General features: G+C 47.9%; 1 protein-coding gene across 2 annotated transcripts in view; it reads left to right on the forward strand.

The window, feature by feature from the left end:
- LOC119457881 (homeobox protein prospero) overlaps positions 1–15,644 on the forward strand; it is a 188,123-nt gene extending 172,479 nt beyond the window's left edge. For both annotated transcript variants that reach the window (XM_037719645.2, XM_049670505.1), the window contains 2 exons: positions 9,292–9,436; positions 10,315–15,644. In XM_037719645.2, coding sequence (XP_037575573.1) covers positions 9,292–9,436; positions 10,315–10,494 — 325 coding nt within the window. In that variant the 3' untranslated portion in view covers positions 10,495–15,644. The remainder of the gene's footprint in view (positions 1–9,291; positions 9,437–10,314) is intronic.
- Positions 15,645–22,565: the final 6,921 nt, after the last annotated feature.

The raw sequence follows: 22,565 nt of genomic DNA on the forward strand, positions 1-22,565 counted from the left end.
CAACAGACTCCAACGGAGTTAATTGACCGGCTGTTGTGACGTCAAAACGCAGACGCGTGGTTTAGCTTAGCCAAGTCGCTGGAAGAATACGCAGCATCGGGTTGAAATTCTCAAGAAAAGCGTACCTCTCTGTGTTTCGTTCTCAGTCTTTTCTCAAAGATTTCTTTAGCCTCGATGAATTTCAATTTGAGCTGCAACCGCGCAAGAACGGCAGTGACGTGCACATAAAGTCATTAAAAAATTCGTAGTCACTTCTTTCACCGACCCGGCGCAACTTCTAAAAAGACTGCGCGACTCCACTCTATAAGGACTGCAATCTGTTCCACACTTGTCGAGGCAAGAAAACACGGGACCTTGCTTTGAATGACACGCGTACTGTATTAGTTAATGCAAGCTGGGGCTACATACGCTCGTCCATACGTTGGTATTTAACGCCTAGCTGCGCGCGCCGCTGCCCCTCGCTGAATATTCATCGCATCGCGAGCCAAGTTATGTTGCTGGAAGCGCGCTCGTCGCGCCCTCTTGTTTTTATGCGCCGCACTTCTCTCGGGAGAGCTCGCGCAAGAACGCAGCCGCGGAGCCGTCCGCGCTGTCCATCCACCACCGAGGGCAAGAGAATGAAGTTTTCGAGAGGCGGCGCTGCGAACGCCGCACTTATTATGAGCACAACTGCGAGAACAAGTGTGTGGGACAACACAACATTCGGACTAGTGTACAGGACCTGCGCGAGCTCCGGAAAATGCAAGGACAGAAGGGAGAGAGTGGCGGGCAATACAATGGGAGCGAGATTTTCGTACGCCCCGGTGGGCAAGCCAAGCCGACCTACACCACTGCACTGACAGCCAAAGAGTTGAGTTGATGTTTTTCCGCCGCTAGGGGGAGCTACGTACGTAATTAGGGAGAAGTCGCGGACGCGCTGACCAGCCCTCCCGTCGAGAGCCTGAACCGCAAGAACATCTTCACTTCGCTTGTCTGGGCCTGTGCTTTTCCGGTCCCACTTTTTCCCGCAGTGGTGCCCCCCTGTGGGGCGGCCGCGCAACAACCTCAATCTGCATAGACGTCTATTCATGGGCGTTGTGTTTCATCTCCTCGCGCCGCCGTTTTTGCATGGTTGGCGAAATAACAGGCTTTATATGCATGCAAGTATAAGCACGCTGGGGGACCGAGGGAAAACAAGCACACAAAGGGGCCACAACGCGGCGACGACGACAGAGCCGCAGAAAAATAGGGATGGCGGGAAAAAAAGGAGGCATGATGGGGAAGGTGGGTAAAGTGGGGGACACCTATAACGCGTAGACAAGGAACGGGAAGTGGCTAGCCGAGCGGCGAACGACAAGTTGTCGACACGTCCGCGCTGGCCGCGTCGCGGTGCGCGCATGCAAATGCGCCTGTCTTGCCAGGCGCGCGCTGGGTGTGTATACGCCCAACAATAACTGCTGTGCTTCTTTAATGCTTCCGCACGAGCCGGCGACGTTGCTGACCAGAGCGCGCGCTTTCTCTGTAGCTCTAGAGCGAGAATTAAGGAAGCAAAAAAAAAAGGAGCTTAAACGAGTTAGGCGAGCAAGGTCCTCTAATTTTTCGGACCTTATTAGCGACCGTGTCCTCGTGCGGAGATCCCTGAAGGGTTCTGTTTACGTTTTGCTGTTTTAGAAGTTGTCGCTCGGTGGTCGCGTCGGACGACTTCAGAAGTGACTTGGCTTCCAGGGGGAACGGGGCGGGAGGTCGCCTTTCGTTGAACTCTAGGGAAAAGGTGGTAAGAGTTGTAAGTGTTATAGGTAAGGGGGATTGGCAGGAGGGCGTGGAGGGTGAAGGCGATATCGATTGGCGGGTGTTGGCCTAACGGTCCATAATGTTATTAGCTTCCGCGGGGTGTAAGCTGCTTGGGTACGTGCCCCGCTGCGGTCACCTCGTTCTTTTTTTCTTTCTTTGTATACAATTTTGTCGTCGTCATCATGGCAACTTAGCGTTCGCTGCGAAGTGTCTCTCCTGGGTCGCAAAAAAAAATGTTATTCGGAGTTGGGCGAGCGCAACCCGCTTGGCGGTTGAAGAGGTCTGTATAGGTTAGACGCATCGATCGGGTCCTTGTGTAGTGCGTGTTCTACGAGGAGCCGGTTTGTGGTGGAGCGGGTTAAAGTTGCTTTGACTTCGTGCTGCAGCTATAAAGTACGTACTTCGCCCTAACGAAGCCGTCGTTCACCAGTCCGCAACCTCTGAGTGACGCAGCGCTTAGCCTCTAGGGCAAGCGCTTGCCTGCGTGCGGTTAAAGCATACCTTCACTAACAACATCGTTGACAAGGGCTTCCGTGACCAGACAGCTCAGAATCAGAATAACGTATTCAAATGGGCGGACTCCACCTGCGTAACTCTGTGATGGGGCATTTATCGTTCACGAAGCTTCCGCTCACGACCGACTCGAGGCGACCTACTCGAAATTTTATGAGTGAAATATAAAACAATTTGAGATAAACTGGGCGGCACACCTAACATGGATATTGCCGTCTATGTCACATAATCGAGCGTGACTTCGTTAGTGCGAACGTCTTAAACGCAGCTTCTCATCAGGGCCGCTGCTGACCACATCGCTGCGACACCACGTAGCAACTGGTCGTTTCGATATGTGGCGGCTTCGCACGAGTCACCACACTTAAGAACGGTCGGGCTACGGGTTTTGAGAATTCAAATTACTCCTCCTGTATTTCGTTTCGTTGTATAAACACGTAAAGAAGCGAGGCTGTTAGTTGATGGCGAAACTGTTCTGCGGTGAATGTGCCAGCCTTTCGCCCCCGCGACTTATATATTCACGCCATCTTTCTCGGCCACCGTTCAAACAAAGCCCGTAATTTACGACCTCTCCCTCTTCTTCTCGGGGAAAAAAAAAAGTGGTTCCAGCGTTAAGCCGCTCATCGCAATGCGCGCACGTTTGCTCCTGCTTCACATCTTAGCTTCAGAGTGGGTTGTTTTATTATTTTATTTTTTTCATTTCACAAATTGTTCCCTTTATTCTTGAATGCCGTTAGTGGCTATGCGTCTTGTGTGTCATTGCGAAGGTATACAGAAACGTCCGCGCGCTTCTGTCGACTTCGCTGTTTGCTCCTCGCTTTCAAGACGCGACCACGCGTAGTCTTTATTTGCTCGCGTTCAATTACTTAAGAAAATTTATAGACGTCACGGCACCTTCTTCTTCTTCTGCTTCTTTTAAAACGATTCGTGCACCCGCAAGTGTTTCCTGGCCGTTTGGAAAAGAACTAGTTCTTCGCAACCTGTTCTTTTACTTTCGTTTCGATATAACGAATGTCTTCTTTTGTTTCGATATAGCGAATGTCTTCTTTCGTTTCGATGTAACGAATGTCTCCTTTTACTTTCGTTTTGATGTAACGAATAGCTTCATTTACTTTAGTTTTTTTATAAAACAAATGTCGTTTCTTTCGTTTCGATATAGCGAATACTTTCTTTTACGTTCCTTTCGATATAACGGGTTTTCTTCGTATAGCCTTCAGCGTGAACGAACAGAATGCAAAAGGATGCAAGTACTTTCGCTGCTGGGAAACCAGAAAGGAAGAAAATTGGAGAAAATAAATCGCTTTCCATACGCGACGCGAAAAACAAACACAAGCAAACCCAAGTGCGCAGTTAGTCCTGCGCAGAAGAACAGCAAGTTAGTGGAAGCTCGCAGCAACGGAAAAACCTCAATATGTAGCGTTCTCGCGGAAAGCCTTTTGCAAGCGCTCGCTCTTCGGGCGGCGGACACGCCGCGTCAGCCATTGTCTTGGCCAGGGAGAGTTGACCCTTGTTCTCAGCCAGGGCACACCGGCGCGATAAGGAGAGCGCTGATTTCTCATTTGCGACCCGCACGCTAATTGTCTCCGAACCGCCTCCTTGTTTCTTCTCTTCTTCGTTCGTTTTCTTTCTTTCGTTCCTTCTTTCCTTGTATTCTTTTTTTTCCACCCGTGCTCGCCGCCTGTTGCCATGCCCAGAGCACAGCCTATCGCTCGACTAACCTCTCCCTCACCCCTTCTTACCTTGGCTCCGGGCCCGACGTCCGTAATCTGTGCGACGTCCGAGGCACACGTATACGTCGCGGCACCGCCTGTCTAAGCCGCTGACGTGTGTACGTCAAAACGATGCTGATTTACTTTAGGGAAAAAAAAAGAATTGAATTTAGACAGTCTATAGACTATGTGTAGCGCTGAAATAGACCACTGTCTTTCTTGTGGGTCGTCCTTCTGGCCTCATAACGTCCGCAGACCGTTTATGCGATAGCAACAACGAAAAGGTCCTTCGAAAGTCTATTTCCTTGTGGTTATTTTAGTCCGTATACACTTCCGAACGACCTGTTTCCAGAACGTCTATGCACGCAATGGTAGACCAACAAGTGTAAGTCCTTAATCCTTAAGAAGTGTAAGTCCTTAAGCTTTAAATGCGATGCCGGAGAAGTGTTCCGATTTCCACCTTGCAGAGGATGCCACAGTATTAGCTTCGATGACGTGCTGGCTATGTGGAACGCTCTAATAAGCCTAATTGTTCGCTGCATCAACAATTTGATTCTAATTTAAGCCTCAAGTGTAACGCCATATGTGCAGTGACCTTAAATTGCTTGTAAGTTGCTTGTAAGACGGCCTCAATGACCGTAGGCAGTTGGGTCTGTCTCAAGCAGGACGCCTGCATTGTTCGTTGCCTGCAGCAGAACCCAGTTCGCGGCCATATCAGCTGTTCTGCCTCCCATTGATCAACCGGATTCAACCAATCCTGTCTAGCTTCTTCGGCCGAACTAGATCCGGCCTTTTCTGCGTGGCGCGCGGCCGATATGGCCACCAATTTGGCGTGGAGGATTCGGAAAAGCATCTCAGCTGATATGACGATTCGCAGCTCGTGCCCAGTTTGAGGTTACGGGTGGTACAAGCACCACACAGCGTTTAGGCACCACCGCCTAGAGAGCACAAGGCCTCTTCACTCCGATCCATGACGTCATGCTACCTGGCCCGAAGTTTCCATTGCCATGGCTGGTGTGACGTAAGCGGTGACGTCAAAATCACCTCGGTGTCCTCTGGAGCATCGCCATTGGATTCTATGGCAGTCGGGCCAGGTATGATGACGTCATGGATCGGTGTGAACGGGCCTTGTGCTATCTATCTAGGTGGCGTTGGTATAGGTCGCGTGCGGCGAGTCTGCTTCCTCTGGTACCTCGCGATGCCTCTTACGCGAATTGTATTTGTCAACCATCTGGGATAACGGATGATACGGAGGATATGATTGCGTACATTCGCAAATGTGACTGCAGATACAGGCAGCACACGCGTGCGATACATACCTGAAGCGCCGCGCGTATAATGTCACGCAGATGATAATACAAAAAGAAAAAAAAGTCCTTATCTGACTTCCCGCCGTGTGGACCGCTTTATCGCGAACTTCGCGACATGCCGATTTCTTTTCACGCCCCACGGGTGCCCAACCGCAGCTGCTCGACATTTCCTCGAACGGAACAGAGAGAGTGCGCGACCGCGTGCGGCGCGCAAATAGATAAAGATCTCGCGCCGATAACGAGCTGTGTACGCCCGTCGAATAATTAACGCGCGGTTGCTTCGTGTAGCTCGAATGCAGTTGCGAACGCGAAGGGGATTATTCCGGCGGATGCAAAACAACGAAACAAGCAGAAAAATAAAATAAAACAATCCCGCTCATGTTAAAACCGAGCGACTGTGATGTGAGAGCATTACGGCTATACATATATATATTATACAACAAAACACTGTGCAATATATGATTACAACACCTACTGTGCTAGGTTTTCATAGATGTGAATATCGAACACTGTCGGTCTTATAATCGTATCTTTCTCCGTATTTTTCTCTTTTCTGTTAGCAGCTTGGCTAAAGTTAGCAGGGACACCCTATATGATTCGTTGTTTATCCATCGACGTGCTCATGAACTTTCTGTTGTGAATAATCTAGCTTGGGCTATAAAATTATTTAAAGGTTCAGATGCACCCAAAAAGAAGTTTAAGAAACAGGCTCTGTGGCTAAGTACACCTAAGTAAACCTAAATCTAAGTATACACGAGCGTTCTTGCATTCTGCACCCATGGGAATGCGGCCGCCGCCAGCAGACCTGGTAATCGAACCCGCGTCCTCGGTGAAACGACATAGCCACCGAGACCAACCCGACAGGGCTTTCGAGCAGACCTGTATCGCGATCGGTCCGGACCGCGGTCAGGCAACGCTCTCGCTTCCGCGTGTGTTCTGACACAGCGCGTGCACGCTTTCTTATCGGTGCCGCCTTGAGTGAGGAAAGAAAAGAAAAGAAAAAAAAACAATGGAGCTTCACAATGGAAGACGGACTTGTGCTTCGCAAGCACTGGGCGAGTGTATAGGAGAGGCGTTTGCCCGTCCGTCAGCGGGGCTAAGATAAGGAAAGCGTCGGTTCTGTCTTTTCCTCGCGACTGACTGACCGACCACACCGTGAACACCTCACACCGGTTCCAAATGTCATTTGCGGGCGGAGACGCGACGACGATCGACGGCACTGACAAAAATGAAAAGAAAAAGAAACCGCTCGTCCCACTTGCAAACACGTCAGCCGCAGATCCCTGGATCTTGCACGAAAGTATCGGGGGTCTGTGCAATACCTGCGCCTAGAGTTTCTATTTATATACTGCTGTCGTTATTTACTCGCATACAAATTCTTATCCAGCTTTCGTTTCTCCTTCAGCGGCCTTAACCTCCTCTCTCTATCAAGCGCACACACACACACACACACACACACACACACACACACACACACACACACACACACACACACACACACACACACACACACACACACACACACATGCGCACGCACATTTCGTATTTTCCTCGCCTTACACGTTATGAAAGCTGCTCAGGCAGGCCACGCGCCACCCGCGGTTGTAAAACAAGGCGAGCGCTTACATATATAGCGTGTAATCTCCCGAACGAGCGGTAAGACGCGCTGCTGCAGGGTGGTTTCGTGGCGAATTAAATTCGAGCCCGCCGTTAAGGAAAAACAAGAGAAGGATCCACGATGGCATCGCGCTTCTTGTGGTCCCGCCGAGGTGGTGCTCCTAACGACGCGGACGCTCGCGGGGTCCGTCGTATACCTGTCTTCGCATTCTTATCTTCCCTAGGGATGCGCAAGGTTTTTTTTTTGAGAGATGGGGAAATGGGGAGTGAAACCCTCCCGACGACTCAACGCCGCCGCCGCGGCAGAACTTAATGGCCCGCGAAATATTACGTATCGCCTTCAACTCCGCTGCTTTCTTTCTTCCCCACCTTACACTCGCTTCTTTGCTCAGCAAGCTCTTTTCTTGCTTTTCAACTTCAACCTCTGCCTTCCTCGCTGTAAAAAAAAAAATAATAAGAACAAGAGGAAGAAGAAACAGAACGTCTCGCATAGGAGGAGGCTCAGAGGGATCGCTAAGGAAACAGGGAACGACATACCCCTATTTTCTTTCCACAAATTTTTTTGCATCTCTTTGTTTTTTATGTTCGTCGCGTTTATTGTGCGGAAAACCAGGAAGCGATGCGACCATGCATAAGCGAACTCGAAGGGGGGAAAAAATGAACTGTGGATGAGGTGGGGACGCTGGAGGTAATGAATATCGCAGACGCTCGGCCCGTGCCCGACTTTCTTGTCTTTCTTTCTTTCTTTTTTTTTTTTTTGTAATGTGCTTTTTTTTCTCTCTCTCTCGCTCTTTCACGCTACAGAAGACCACGAGCGCGCGTGGCAGAGCGCACTTACGAGATAAGAACGTTAGCCACCGGAGAAAGGTCATTTTTTTTTTTCTCCACGGGGACAGTGTCCCTTTTAAAGCCACTTCGCGCATTACTTCTCGGCCGCACGAACAGCAGCCCCCTCTACCGGAGAGCTCCGCGTTCCACCTCCGGTTCAGCTAAGGACCCGCAGCTAGGCTTCTTTCTCGTCTGATTATTCTTTGCTCCCGTGGCTTTTTGCCCCCAAGTTTCTTTCTTTTTACTTTTCTTTTCATCGGCACTTTTAAAACTGACGCTGTATGCAACGGTACCTTAGAGCCTTCCTGCTCCTTCTTTTAAACTCACTCTTCCTTCTTTACTCTTCTTTAATAATCATTGCCCCGCGGTCTCAGACTCCTCCTTCACTCTTAAAGACCCCCCCCCCCCCCCCCGCCTTCACCTCCCCCGCCAATGCGCGGGAGCTCGCGATTAGCCTTACCTTGTTACCTCATAAAAATAACACGGCCGCGCGTGCCGTTTGCTTCTACCGTACTGGCTGCCACGCTGTTACACCGTTCTCGTTCCTCTTATGTACTATACGTATATGCCCGAGACGGGAGTTGAGGAGCAAAGCTCGGCGTTTCGCTTTTCTTGTCGTTAACGCTGCCGTATCCCTAATCACGCAGCAGGTTTTCTTTTTTTAAGGCGCTATCCAGGCCAGTGTTCCTTCGTTCCTCCCTAAACTCCCCTCCCCCCCCCCCCTTTTTTTTTCTTCCGCCTCTGGGAACGAGGGGTTTGGGTTGAGGAGGGATTGTGGGTGAGAGGGCGTAGAAGGCTAGGTCCCGTCTTGGCGGTCGAGAAGATAATGCGGCGTTCAATTAGGGCGTGTTCGTTCCGGTGACGTACTTCGGGTCCCGCGGTACTTGTGCTCTATACGGCGCTAAGTCCCGCGTCCCTAATTCTCTCCCGTTGTCTTCATCGTCGTGGTCGTCTATTAATCCGCTCGTTGGTGGTAATCTCGTTAATCCTCTCCGGGGCACAACGTGGTCGGCGATGACGACGTTACTTAGTGCCCTATATGATGGCCTTGTTCTTCGTTGCGGCTTGTACACGCTGTGTGGTGCTCGCGTCGGCCCACGACGTGCTTTATTATTGTTATTATACACTCAGAGGTGGCAGTGGTTCAGAGGCAACACACCGTTCTGATGTCCAAGCACGATGGTGGTAGCGGGTTCGGTTCCTCTGGGCCGCTATTGCTGTGTTCCGATGGTGGCCATAATGCAAAGAATAAATGAATAATAACGGCCGTGTACACGAAGTGTGAAAGTAAACCCGGCAAAATGTTATTCTGTGTAATTAAGGTCAATGGTAAGAGGTGTGGTTGGACGATGGTGATGGCGGCGGCGGTGGCGACTTGGCTTGGCTTCAGATGTACGTGAAAGAAGCCCGTATGGTCGAATGAAAGCCGAGGACCACCTTCATCCCTCTAAGACGTCTCTCGCTAGGCCAACACGAGCATTTGTTGTTGATCTGTCGGCTTTTTTCTTCTCGAGTCTAAACATGGCCTTTCCTCTTTGTTTGCGCAGGGAGTTCTACTACATCCAGATGGAGAAGTACGCCCGTCAGTCTGTCAGTGAAGGCATCAAGAACGTTGAGGAGTTGAAAGTGAGCGCTGACTCGGAACTCCTCAGGGTCCTCAACCTTCACTATAACAGGAACAACCACATCGAGGTATGTTTTTCTAAAAACACTGTATAGACTCCATACTAAAGTAGACTGTTTTGCCTTCTTCAAGATTTGTCATTTTTTATAAGGAATATACAAACTGTCTACATTGAAAAATTATTTAACGAGTTTGTTTTTCTTTGTTAGATTGTCGTGTATGCACAGGTTTACAGACGAAAGCCACTTTATACAGACTTACAGACTTCATAGCAGCAAATCATCAATATATTTTCTATTTAATGGACAGATAATGGTGCAAACACTGAAGCTTAGAACTTCTGAGTAATAATACTGAACGTAAATAGCTGCTTGGAGTGATGCATGAAGTCCCGCGTGCTACCACACAATTTTGGCTGTTTTCCTAGATCGTGTGGATTAACGCGCAATTATTATGTCGCCTTTAAGACATCAAGCTGCTTACGTTCCTTGCAGTACGCGTTGCTGTTATCTTCCGACGCGTAACTCACACCTTTTTCAGAAGTACCACTTAATCTCTTTTTTTCCTATTGCTAAACTATTCATATCTAGATACTCGACCTTCTTAAGCCCTAAGATTACCAAACCAGCCCTGTCCTAACACACATTGTGTTTTCGTTGTCTTTTGGGCATGCTCGTATAGATAGTTACAGCGGGTTTAATAGCACATCAACATGGGCTATGCTGCGCCAGCCACAAGGGGTCAGAAAATGAGTAGTAAAAGCAGCAAAAGCTGCATTTCTCTAAAGCTTATCCTGAAAGTCTGGTTCATATATAGATAGTTCAGGACTGTTACCTAAATAGTTCATGACAGAGTTGGTAGTCTTGCCCTTCAACTCTTTCGTTCGCTATTGCACTCGACGACGTCCTTACACGAGCCCGCAACCGTTGCTCCCGTGCTGCCGCAGGTGCCCGAAAACTTCCGGTACGTGGTGGAGCAGACGCTGCGCGAGTTCTTCCGCGCCATCGTGGCCGGCAAGGACCAGGAGCAGTCGTGGAAGAAGGCCATCTACAAGGTTATCGCCCGGCTGGACGACAACGTGCCCGAGTACTTCAAGTCGCCCAACTTTCTCGAGCAGCTAGAGTGACGCCGGGCCCCGCCTCCCGCCCTGGACCTGCTGGCGGCGGCCGCCGCCATGAGGCCGCAGCCCCCTACGGCAGCGCCATCTTGCTGGTGGCGCCTGGCCGCGCCGCCAGCGCCGCCCCTGCCCCCAACGGCGGCGGCGGCAGCGGCAGCCGCAGCGGCAGCGACGGCAGCAGCGTCCTGGGGCCGCGTCTGGTGCCTCTGAGCCGCAAATTGCAGGATGGCCATTCACTTCCACGAGCGGCGCGAAACGAGCAAAACGCAGGGCCGCGGCGGAGGGAACGACGAAGACGACCTCGCGAGGCGACGACGCAACGCGAGCAGAGACGGGAGTCCCTCCGCGCGAGCTCCGGTGGCCGCAGCGTACACGAACGAGGAAACGAATGAAAAGTACCGCGAGCGCACCCCCAGCTCCACCCGCGCGAGCAACTTCCTCCTCCGATGCACAGTCAACGGACGACGCCTCTATCTCTTCACGACACTGCCTGTGACCGGGAGCTTAGCTGTACCACTTGCAAGAAGGGGCTCTGCTCCGGAGCCGGTGTTCTGGAGCACTTGGCTTACCCACCGACCGGAAGGTGTCTGGGTCCTGGAGCCATGCGTACGCAACGCACACACGTAAACACAACGCTGCCTAGAAGAAGACGTCTTCCTTAGGACCAACCGTAACCGCTGGTGGTTGTACGCAGCAAGGACACTTCGCTTATGAAGGAGCACTTCGCACTGAGTGATAACCAGTCCTGGACCGGTCAAGTGAAGACGCGGCACCACCCCGCCTCCGAAGACGTCTTCCGATGGGTCAGCAACAAAGCTTTAACTAAAGCTTCTTGCCCCACGCGCTGACCTTAGATGTGCGCTTCTGCAGACCACGTGAGAACGGCTGTGCTGCGGTTTGCGTCTTCTTGCAGACGTACCTAGGAGTCCATTCTTGCAGAAGTACCCAGAAGACCTTTCCACGGAGCTATACGCTTCGCCATCTCACTGGCGGTCTTGTCCTGCAGGGGGGAAGTGCTTCGATCGCCGTCCCGGAAGTGACGTCACACTCTCTCCACAAGCTGGCCGCGCTGGACTAAAATGCTGTGTGGTGATATGACTCGGCATTCGCAGGCCTTGCTTCGGTGAGGAGTGACTCTGCGGGAAGAATCTTTTTTTCTCGCGCCTAGTCGACCCGGCATTCCCAAAGAGTCGCCGACTGTTCTCTTTTTGTCCCTGAAAACTGGACGATGACATTGTGTGTGCGCACATGCGCAGTGGTGGTGACCGTGCGCGTTGCTCGAGCAGATGACAGACGGAGGACAGCACGCCGTTCTGGAACTGACGTGCTGCTCGCTGCTGCTGCTTGCACATGCAATGATGAGTGTTTGGTCTCGGTGATTTCAAGAGGTAGGATCTGCAAAGCATATCTCATTGTGACTATATAGCGTTAGACTGACGGTCGTAACCGTGCTCCGAGAATCTTGTACATAGAATCATACTATAATACAGAGTGCGCGAAGATATCGCAAAGCGACTTTATTTTTCTTTTTTTTTTTCGTTTCCGCCCTCAGAGTGTAAGATGTTCGTATACAGTGTCACACTGGGTATGACATATATAATATAAAGAAGCACTTCACCAAAGACTAGCCGCACACACGCATACCTGCTGCTGTTTTTTTTAACTACTTATCTATTTGGTTGAGGGGAGCATGCTATGCCCAAAGTTGTCCCTGGGCCCGATGCCGCTTGGAAACAGCAAAATAACAAACAAAACTGACATGCTTGTTGAAACGCGATGGTGAAGAGGTGGTGTGGCACTAGGTCTGCGCAGTTCTATATACACACCGCCATTTAAAACGTGGTATCTTCCTCCTTTCTTTTAAAGTCAATACAAAACGCGTCAGCACGCGGCAGTCAAAGCACTGCCAGCATACTTACCGATGGGATTTCCTTTCGTGTTTATATTTTATCTCTTATTTTTTACACGATGCAAAGAGATCAAAACGCGTATATATATATAGATAGAAGCAACTAATTTTTGCTGTACAAATGACGACGTTAAGAGATGTTTTGAGGAGTGTCCGAGTTTTTTGCTTTTTGTCCATCAACATTTCTGTTTTGTTCCTTTTTTTTATTTCTTGTAGCGAGTGGTGCATTTGTGTCGGTGTGTTTGTGTGTGCTCGACTGCTTGCGATCACGTGTGGCTGTGCTGTCTGTCCTCTTCTTTATATTTTTTTTTCTTGTGGCAAGCCACTTTTTCTGTTCCAAGCCCGGTTATATACCGTACCCCAGACCCGGTTATATGCCGTACCCACACGCCTTCGATGCGTCTAGCTGTCGTTTCCTGGGGTGCCGTGGTATGGCAGTTTTTTTTTTTCTTAACGTGTTTGTCTCCATCGTTTCTACTTTATTATTTTTTATATATTATTGCCCTTTCCTTTAGGATAGGATGAGTGCGTGAAGTCCTAGTCGGCAGGGCGCGCCACGGAACGTGCGCTCGCAGCGCCCTCCGTCGGCGTGACCCGCTGTGTAATTCTCTGTCGAGTCAACTTTCTTTACTTGCCCCCCAATTCCCGCTCTTATAATCTCTCGAATCGGGTGTATGCGAATCGCGACTCCTCCTGACACCGATATCTGCCTCGCTGATTGGTTTATTGACGTCGCCAGATAATTAAACACAAGACTTCATTCTCAACGCTTTGCGTTTACGCACGTTATAAATAGAAACATAACCGAACACCGAAATTATAGTTATCCTTAGCTAGACATACTGCTGGATCAAAACGGATTACGCGAAAAAAAAAGGATTTCCATTCGCTCCCACCGGACGCGTAATCTAAAATTCTGTCTTATCGTGAAACACGGGCTATGCATACGCCAGCCGTGGTTTCGTAGGTTCCCCTGAGGATTCGCGCATTTGTCTTGTAGTCTCTTCATCGTCATTTTCCTGATTGTGGTGATCGCAAAGCTCATAAAATCTGAAAGTGACACTAAATGTAATCATTTAGTGTCACTTGAACGTGAATTTGAGCTGTAGCGAGATGCACCAAGATTACAGCTATCACACCAAAGACTTAAAAAAAAGATAACTATCTGTCGCCTTATATTTGGCTCTTGTGTCCGTGGTCTCTTGTTTTTCCCATCCCCCTCACCGGATGAATGCTAGTCAGCGTGTTGCGTCACTGTTTTCTTTGTAAGTGTGTCCCCGTATGTTTATAGTGCAGTTGTCAGCGCCTTCTACTTCTTGTCGCTCCCCCCCCCCCCTTTTTTTTTTTTGCGTGATCTGCACATCGCGTTCTAGACTTGTCAAGAAAAGAAAAAGAAAAAAAAAGAAATGGACTTGACGGACTATATTTTGTCAACGCGTACGCGCTGCTTGATCGCGACCACAGCTCCATCTACGTCAGCTATGCTTCTGGGAGTGGTCACGTGACGGCACAGACGCCATATTGTTGGTTCTGTTCGCAGCTTTCCAGCTCTCGTGCCGCTATTGTAAACTAGCTCAGAGATTACATAACGTCCAGTTATCGGCCTTGGTAGAGCTGTAAAATTCGCCGACTTTGTGGAAGGGATCGCGTCAGTCGTAGCGGAGTTGTAATTCAATGCCCCAATGCTGCTCACCTTTGCCAAAAGATTGACCGAATTAATCCGTTTAGTCGGCCCTTCTTCGAGTCATCTGTCGTGGACTGTGACGTTGGCGTGGAAAGCAAGTTGCTTCCTTAACAGGAAATACTTATATAAGTTAGGAGGGGAGTAGGCGTGTGGGCGATCGCATCTACAAAGCCGGCAACTGCACAGCATCGCGGCGATTGCGATGACGTCATTGCCTACTCCGCGTGCATATGGGAGGAGAAGCTGTAAGTAGAATTCGCGTGACGTCACATACGCCATTTTTGTTCGAATTATAGCTTCTACTGTGTTGCTCGTGTTGAGCTGATCGAGAAGGGCAGCTTTTCACCGTGATGTCTGTATAAAAATATGGCGGCCTCGATGACGTCAGCGCATACCGCATATAGCGAATCCTACTCACGACTACAGCTCTGAATTATGTCTTACGTTGTCTCGATCTTTTATCACCGGAAGGAAGTTGGCGACGGCTGACGGTTATATTCGTCACGGATTAGCTGTACGTCTTGCCGGCCTACATATTCTGAAAGCACGTCTTTGATAGCCGCGGCGGACGCGACTGAAGAAAGGAACTGTATATCGTTAAATATCGTGAGCACGTCCCAAGAAATCTTGAAAAAGCGCGCTTATTTCGGGCATGGATCTTTGACATACATACGCACTCTGCCTCAGTCATACTATCTGAAGTCACCGAATCGTGTCGCTATAGCTTAATTGCGAAAGCTAATTCTTTGTGTTGCTATTTTTATTTGCTTACGTTTACGGTACGAAGCGTAACGCCCTAGTGAGACCTTTCCAGCGATACTGTAGTGCACATGTGGTTGTTGGGTACGGTCTCGCGACTAGTCATTTAGAGGAAGGCACGAGATATGACACCAACTCTGAAAACAGCGCAGATATAGCAGTGTTCGCAAGGACAAAAAAAGAGAGAGAGAGAGAGAAAGAACATGACTAACTTCCTTTTTCTTGCACTGCATGCCCGAAAACGACCAGCTTGTGTTACTACAGAAAACACTGGGGTTAGTCAAAACGAGTACGCTTATACCTAGCATATTCGCTCTCCTAAAACAGTATCTGAAGTGCAAACAAGACCAACTTGCAGCGAGTTATAAATAGTGTAGGGCTTCATCCAAAGAAATTACTAGGAAACACTGATGCTAGTCTCCTACGGAAGCTGTCAACATTTGAGGATAGTGTGGTGGTCCGGCCATGCACGATATTGATGGGTAGATGATACATGGCTTCGAATGGCTTTGCCAATTGATCATTTGTAACAATATAATGAATTATAAACGCGACAATTCGAAATGGTTACGCGTGTCGGCAGAGACTAACCGCCCTGCTCTGTACGGAAAACTATACGAGTGCGTGGGAAATTTAGAAAGGGAAAACGTAATTGAGTAACGTCTCAAGAACGTGCGAAGCCCGCAAGCTCGAAGATTAGACTAATCCACGTACTAACCGCCATTCCCGCGTTAGCTGAACGCACCCAGCGCCCCTCTAGTAATGTTTGTAGGAACCTATAAGTAATATAGTCAAACAGGGAGTAAACGCGTGTTCTTTTTTTTTTTTTTTTTTAAAGAAAACATTGAACAGGACGTGGCTGGCGACACTTGCAATTGGAGATCTCTTGGCACGCTGCCTTCACTTGTCGAGCTTCTTTTTTTCTCTCTTCTCGTTTGCATCCCTTCCGTTCATTTCGTGACGTCAGCGGCTACCAGTACGTGCTGCAGCAGTGTTGCAACGCCGGCGGCGAAACCTTTGTAGCGGGCCCTGTTCGGATAACGTCGCGCGGATGACACAGACGGCGTCCAAGACAAAACACGCGTCGCGTCATCTCGGATTGTCGTACCCTTGTTGTGTCTTCCGTTGTCACACTCGCGGCCGCCGCGGCTCCGGAAAAAAAAACGCAGCAAGAAAAAGAACGAATGAAGTCTGGCCGCACTGCGAACGTGCTGCTTGTATATGAATGCTCCCTGTAGTATAACTTCCCGTCCGTCGTGAACTCCGTGCAGTGCGCTAAAAAACTATTATACAGTGCCGCGTAACGCTATTTAGAAACGATAAAGAAAATGAAACAAAAAAAAATGACCCGTTGTCTGTCACTAATCCTCCCGTGCGCCGCTAATGCAAACGTGAGTTATCACTGACGGATTAACGACTCACCACTGGGCCAGCCGTTTTTCTCTTCTTAGCCTGCCTTTTCTCTCTCACTCTCTCTTTTTTATGTCACCGCTATATAAAGTAAATACGCATCCTATCTGGAAACCAAGGTCGTCTCTCGTTAAAACTAGTCACCCCCGATTCACATGAGTCCCGATACATATATCCGCTCGCGATTACACTAAGTTGCGTATCGAAATGCGCTAACTTCTGCCTTCTTGCTTCTGCTTCTGTTGAATGACAATGCGACCATAGCGGACAAATAAAGCGCGAACAGGGTGCTTCAAGCTCGAAGACACACAAACACACTATGCAGGAATTTCGCTGGTGAATTCCATGTAAGGAGCAAAATGTATTCTTTTGTTCCTGCAAAGATTGGTGTACTAAGCATAGAAATTACATTAGTCGTGCTAATGCGTCCCCTAACCAGAGCACTCCCTTCCTACTTTTGTTTCAATTTGAACGGTATTTGTTATTGTTTTGTGCTGTTTTGTTTTTTTGCACGGTATTACATCACAGCATGCGCGTAGTTATGAACAACACGCAGACAAATCTGGGAGGACACTGAACCACGCATTCTGAGCCACGTGTCTGACTGACTCACACTCAACACAGCCTCAAGCTCGTGCATATTACGAGTTCATCAGAATGAACCGTGCATTTCACTGCGGTTGGGCCAAGCAGCTTATACTTTTCGTGGTTTCTCATTATCTCTCTCTCTCTCTCTCTCTCTTTCTGTCTTTTTCTTTCTTTTTCTTTTTTTAATTACACGGCTGACATCCTTCTTCCTAGTGTCGACTCTGTGGTCAATCGTCTCGTCGATGCCATGTGCTTTTCCGTTTTCATCGAACAAAAATACAACGAGAAGCTTTCTCGCTTCTGTTTATTGCGGCAGATATCTTAATTTACGTTGAGAACAAACTTTACACTTAATTCCTTTCTTGTCTTACGATTCACCTGCGGTACTTTAACAGCGGCGCCTTTTGCCTCAGCTATTACATATCAACCTTCTCTGCTTTCTGCATCTAAGTTTCCTTTACAAATTTATTTTTTATATTCTATAGATTTCGTCCTGAGTTTCTACGCTTTTTAATAAACTTTCATTGGAAAAGCTATTGAATTTCAACTTTTACGCCTCTAAGGGCTAAGCATCGCTAGAAAATTCTCGTACAATGCCAAAAGGTCCCCTTTGATACGTAAACAAAACGCGATGAATTCTCCTTTTATTCTTTAAGTGCTCTCGCTTTATCGTTTCCTTTCCTGGTTTCTCTATTCAGCGTAGGAACTAGGACGTCACTCGAATCGGTCACGTTAACGTTCCTCGAATTGCAGCGTATCTTTCGAACGCTATGGAACTCAGACTTACGCAGGCTTCAAACGCGTCTGTAACTTGCCACGACAGCGTCATTAAAGGCACCCGCAAAGATGCCGCCGCGCGCTTCGATTCATGTATCACTCGAGCCAAAGAATCAAACGAGAACAGGCGTAGCTTCCTTGCCAACCCTGGATACGTACGCTCCACATTACGCTCTGCTACAGTGTCTAATGAGCCCGCCTTTTTTGTTTTACTCCATTTTTTTTTTGCATGCCCGTGTGACGCATTGTCGAAAATTTTCTCAAAAATGCACTCTTCTTGGAGCTATCCGCGGTGTGCCGACAAGTATTTACTGAACCTGGAACGCAAAAGCACACGCAAGACCGACCGCAGACTTTCTTGTTCGTGTAACAACACCCTGAGGAGAGGAAAGTATATAGTACCAAAAACTCCCCAGTGCTGGAGTCAGTTTCTATCTACTCTACCCGCAAAAGACGTTGCCAGTACTCTCTGTTTTGGAGTGCAGGCGCGAAGCATATTTCCTCACAGTATCGAGAGTATGTTCTGGATGTTGTTATCGGCTACTGTTAGGGGACGTTTCGTTGGTAACATTTAGAGGGACACTATAAGGAATGCGCTACGGAAGATTGAAAAGGTGTTATTTGAAACGTCTATACTAATTCATTTATTTGGGAACAAAAAAAGATTTATTCTTACTGAAGAAAATGAAGACCCTATTTCATTCCTTTATTTGAAATTTTGCGCCTAAACCCCACTCACCCGGGTGGCAGTGTGACGTCACATACGTCGAAATATTGAAATGTTTTCTCGTACTTGCTAGGTTGAGTCGTTGGGTTCTTCAGAATGCAGCGTAGTCATTGTTTACCGATAAACGAATAACTAAAGGCAGGGAGGGCCGTTTTCAAAATTCGTGACGTCACGGATAGTGCGGCAACGTCGCGGCGGCGTCGCTACCTGTCTACCGTTATTGCGGCTTTTCTAGCTTACTAAGCCTCCTCTCACGTTAGGAGTGGCCGTTTTGCTATCGCCGAAGTGTAACTTACTAACACTGCTCTACTTAATCTTCCTAGTTTAGTGTCCCTTTAAAGAAAATGCAGAAGAAAAATTAAACACTGCTGGTATGCTATGTCTCCTTCTTGTTATTCCGATGACGGGAGCCTAAATTTCTTTCAAGTGCCTTTCCTTGAGCGCCTTCTTCAAGCTCTCTGACTCGGCAATCCATCCCTCCGGTGTGTGTGGTGTCAATGTATTTTCCTCGAGGTTACGACTGTATATTCTCGCCCTTCCCGTATCATACATCCGTAGCACGCTGTCACCATTCCTCTTGCACGCGGTTCGGATTGTCAGACATATTCAGATCGCAGGCTCCAGTGGTGTCTAAGGATGTTTTATATCACAATTTCGTGCGCGGGGTCTGACAATACACGCGCCTCTAAGTACGACCTCCGAGATGCACGGCGCATGCGCTGCGTGAGCTGGAGATCTCGGATGACAAGCACTGGGGATGTCGTGTATCAGGATGGCCATGTATAGGGGCACACGTTTCGGGCGTTTGTTCGTTTCAGGTGAGACGCACGCACTTCGGTTATGTGCGTCCGAGTACGCGGCCATTCGCCACACAATGCAAAGTTGTTGCCACCATTTGCGACAGCTGTTTTAACGCCCGCTGCGGAAAGGAAAGCAAGCCCTTCGTGCTTTCTGTGTAACCGAGCTTAAAGGCTTGGCTCCGTTTAGATGTGATTATTGCTCAGGATAATAATTTGCCTGCGTTATTGTGCTCTTCCACATATTGTTGACGCTCCCTGCATAGTCGATCCCCGATGCTTTACGCGCGAATGCGGAAAGCTGTGCAAGCACCAACACCCTCTTCAACCGCATACTTCCTACATTTCTGACTGCACCGCAAAGTGATTGAAGCTTTTGTATGGCTTGTTGGAGACCCCATATCATCCACCTCATTGTCTGTCCTCCATTCCGCCCAACTAACCGTCATGTCACTGTCTCGTTTCTCCGTCGTTCCTAAAAAAATATCAATTCACGATATTCAATTGCATCTCATCAGAAAGTCCACATCATTTATGACTGACAAAAAAAGTGTAAATTATTTTCCCTAGCCTCGCTTTTCCTATTTATACGTCTATTCGAACAATTTTTTTTCGTCGAAACGTTACACCGTTCGTCGAAACGAAAACACCGTTTTTTAGACGCTGTTTCTGAGACTAGTTGCGTTGACGTATATGTTGGTACGATGTTTCTGGCTCCGAGCGTTGTCCTGCCTGCAAATTCTTGCCTTTTTTGTCTAATCCTTTGCCACGTAGTAGAAAGCGTTACCGGCACACCTCCTTGCATGACTGTGAACATTTGAGGAAGCGCGTCTTTCAATTTCTTTGTTAGGTTTACTAGGTGTGAATTTGGCTAACTTGTCATTTTAGATGTCTACAGGCAATCTCACCTCGCGGAACCGTTTCTCAGCTAATCAGGATAGCACGTTGCTTGCCCAGCGAGCAGTGTTTTCAGTCTTGAGAAACTTTTGTTTGGACGTTTATAAACTTTCGTAAGTCTTCTTTCAAAAAGTCAACAGAAACCCAACGGAAGTTTTTTTCTGGCTTGTACTCAACAAGTCAAAGAGAGTAATAGATTAGCACACGTTCTTGAGAGGCGAAGCATGATACTGAAAGTCTTATGAGCAGCCTGAGCGTGAGTCTGTTGAAAGTCAATAGACTGTCGTAAATCTTGTCAACAGAAAACTAACATATTTTTTTTTCTTTCTTTGCGAGGGATACTGAATAATCATGCGCTGCATTCGCATGCATTCAATTCCACATTTACGGAATTGAAATTTTTTTTTCATTTGAAGCTGATATGTTGATTGTGTAAATGCCTGGTATTCTACGAGTCATGGTAAATATGAACACAATAAAGGTTTTATTTTGTGTTAGGGGAGCGTGCGCTTGAGATTAAGCCCCCGACGAGTCATGCTTGAGAATCTTCCGCCAGCCGCGTCGTCTCGAAGTGTATTACATTCCTGGCACCTTTTTACGTGCCCGCTTGCTATCGTTGAAATCACGCGCTTCTGTAAAAAAAGGAAAGAAAAGCGTTTTGCGGCTGTTGCGCGTGACTTTCTCTGAACCGTTCTTTTTTTTAGTGTGTGTGTGTGTGTGCAACCGTTGGAGACGATGCTTTACGAATGTACCATTTGCGTGCAGTGCGCGATGAGTGCAGATGTGGTGAAATCGCAGTGTCCAACGGGAGTGATCAAGTGATTCTTCTACTTCATTCCTTACGATGACACATACCTTGTTCTCCAGTTTTAACCTTCTTCAAACTGTGTGTGAGTGAGTTTCTGCGTGGAGTGCTTGTTTGTCATGTTATGACGCGAGAGAGATGAGACAAAATGGTGACGGTAAAAAAAAGTGTTATCGCGTGTACAAAGTATATATAAATATACATATCTATAAATATACATAAATATATATAATATACATAAGTATAAATATACGTCGGTGATTGCTTTCTCTGGTTTTCCTCTGTCTTATGCTTGTTTCGTCACCCTGCACGTTTCACATCGTCACATGTATAGATTTATCGACAGCAGGGTCCGCGTTCTTGTTTCGTTTCCTTATCTATCGCGCTGGAAATGTTCGAGGAAGAAGGCATATCATGGTAATATATTCACACAAACTATAATATACATACATGGGCATATCACCTTACATTTGTCGCTTGACGCAGATGAACTTTTTTCTACACGTGATGTTCTGGGAACCTGTTCTGTCGCTCTTTTGCCTTTCCTGATGCACTCGAAAGCGTCGGTCTAACCGGGCTTGCGAGGAGCTGTACCTGCGTTCTGGTGAAAGCTCCCCCCTGTACGTACTGCCTGACAAAAGGCGCACCAGATTTCAATGACAAATTAATGTGATTGTGTTGAATTTCTATTGAATTTTTATTGAAATCTGGTGCACCTTTCCCAAGCAGGTGGTTGTCGATGCTGTGTGTCGCTGGAGATGGCGAGGCTACGCGATGCGCCTGCGCTGATCTGTCTAGGGAGATCAGCACACTCATTCCGATTGGTTCGGATCGCTGTCGTGTCTCGTATATACACGAAGTTGAAAGTTCGTTGTGTTGAAATAATGAATAACCGGCTCAAGCGAAACTTCTTCAATCCGTGGAAACCCTAGTGTCAGGTGTGCAGTCGAATTGTCTAATCTGTTGGCAATGCTAATACAGTGCACCAGAAGAACACTGTAGGCCTTTTCTAGTATTAATTTCTGTTGGCTCCTTTTCAGGAGGCAGCACTTTGCACCTATAGATAAGCAAACAAAAAAGTTATACCGGGCTGTGATAGTCACCTTTGACTTTGCTTCTCACCAAGCCATCGTTGCAGAAGTTTCGCAGGCAAACAAAATCGTGTACTAACCATCTTGACGACTCGGAGTCATATTGATAAATAGGTGCTCTGTTTGCAACCAGATTTCTAGCCGTTGTTGAAATTCTGTTGTGCTTTCATTGATTATCTGTTGCTATGAACAGACTCTATCTTCGAAACAACGACAAACGGAAGCTTCGGGCAAACGAGACACGACTACGTAGCCTCGCCAGATCAAAATCTGCATCCTGCTTTGTGAAACGCGCTGTTTTCTGAACTAAAATGGGTGGTCTCAAGATCCGCTGTCATGTCAGACAGTTGTCGCGCATCGATGCTGTGAAAACAAAAAAAAAGTGTGTGCGGAAGAATGTTTCTTTATTTTTTTTTATTTTTATTTTTATCCCCCCGCTGTTGGAGACTTCGTGTATTTATTGAAGAATGTAAGAGGAATCTCTGTGCTTGTCTCTATTCCTTCTTGCCACTGTGTTGTTTGTTTGTCCCGAGCAAACGACGTTGTCCTCGAAAATCGGCGAGGCCGATCTTTCCGAGCTCTATGCCTCTCGCGCAAGCGGCACACGCGAGATCATTGGCCCCTCGGACTGTTTTT

This window comes from Dermacentor silvarum, chromosome 7 (assembly GCF_013339745.2).
Source record: "Dermacentor silvarum isolate Dsil-2018 chromosome 7, BIME_Dsil_1.4, whole genome shotgun sequence".
NCBI lineage: Eukaryota > Metazoa > Arthropoda > Arachnida > Ixodida > Ixodidae > Dermacentor > Dermacentor silvarum.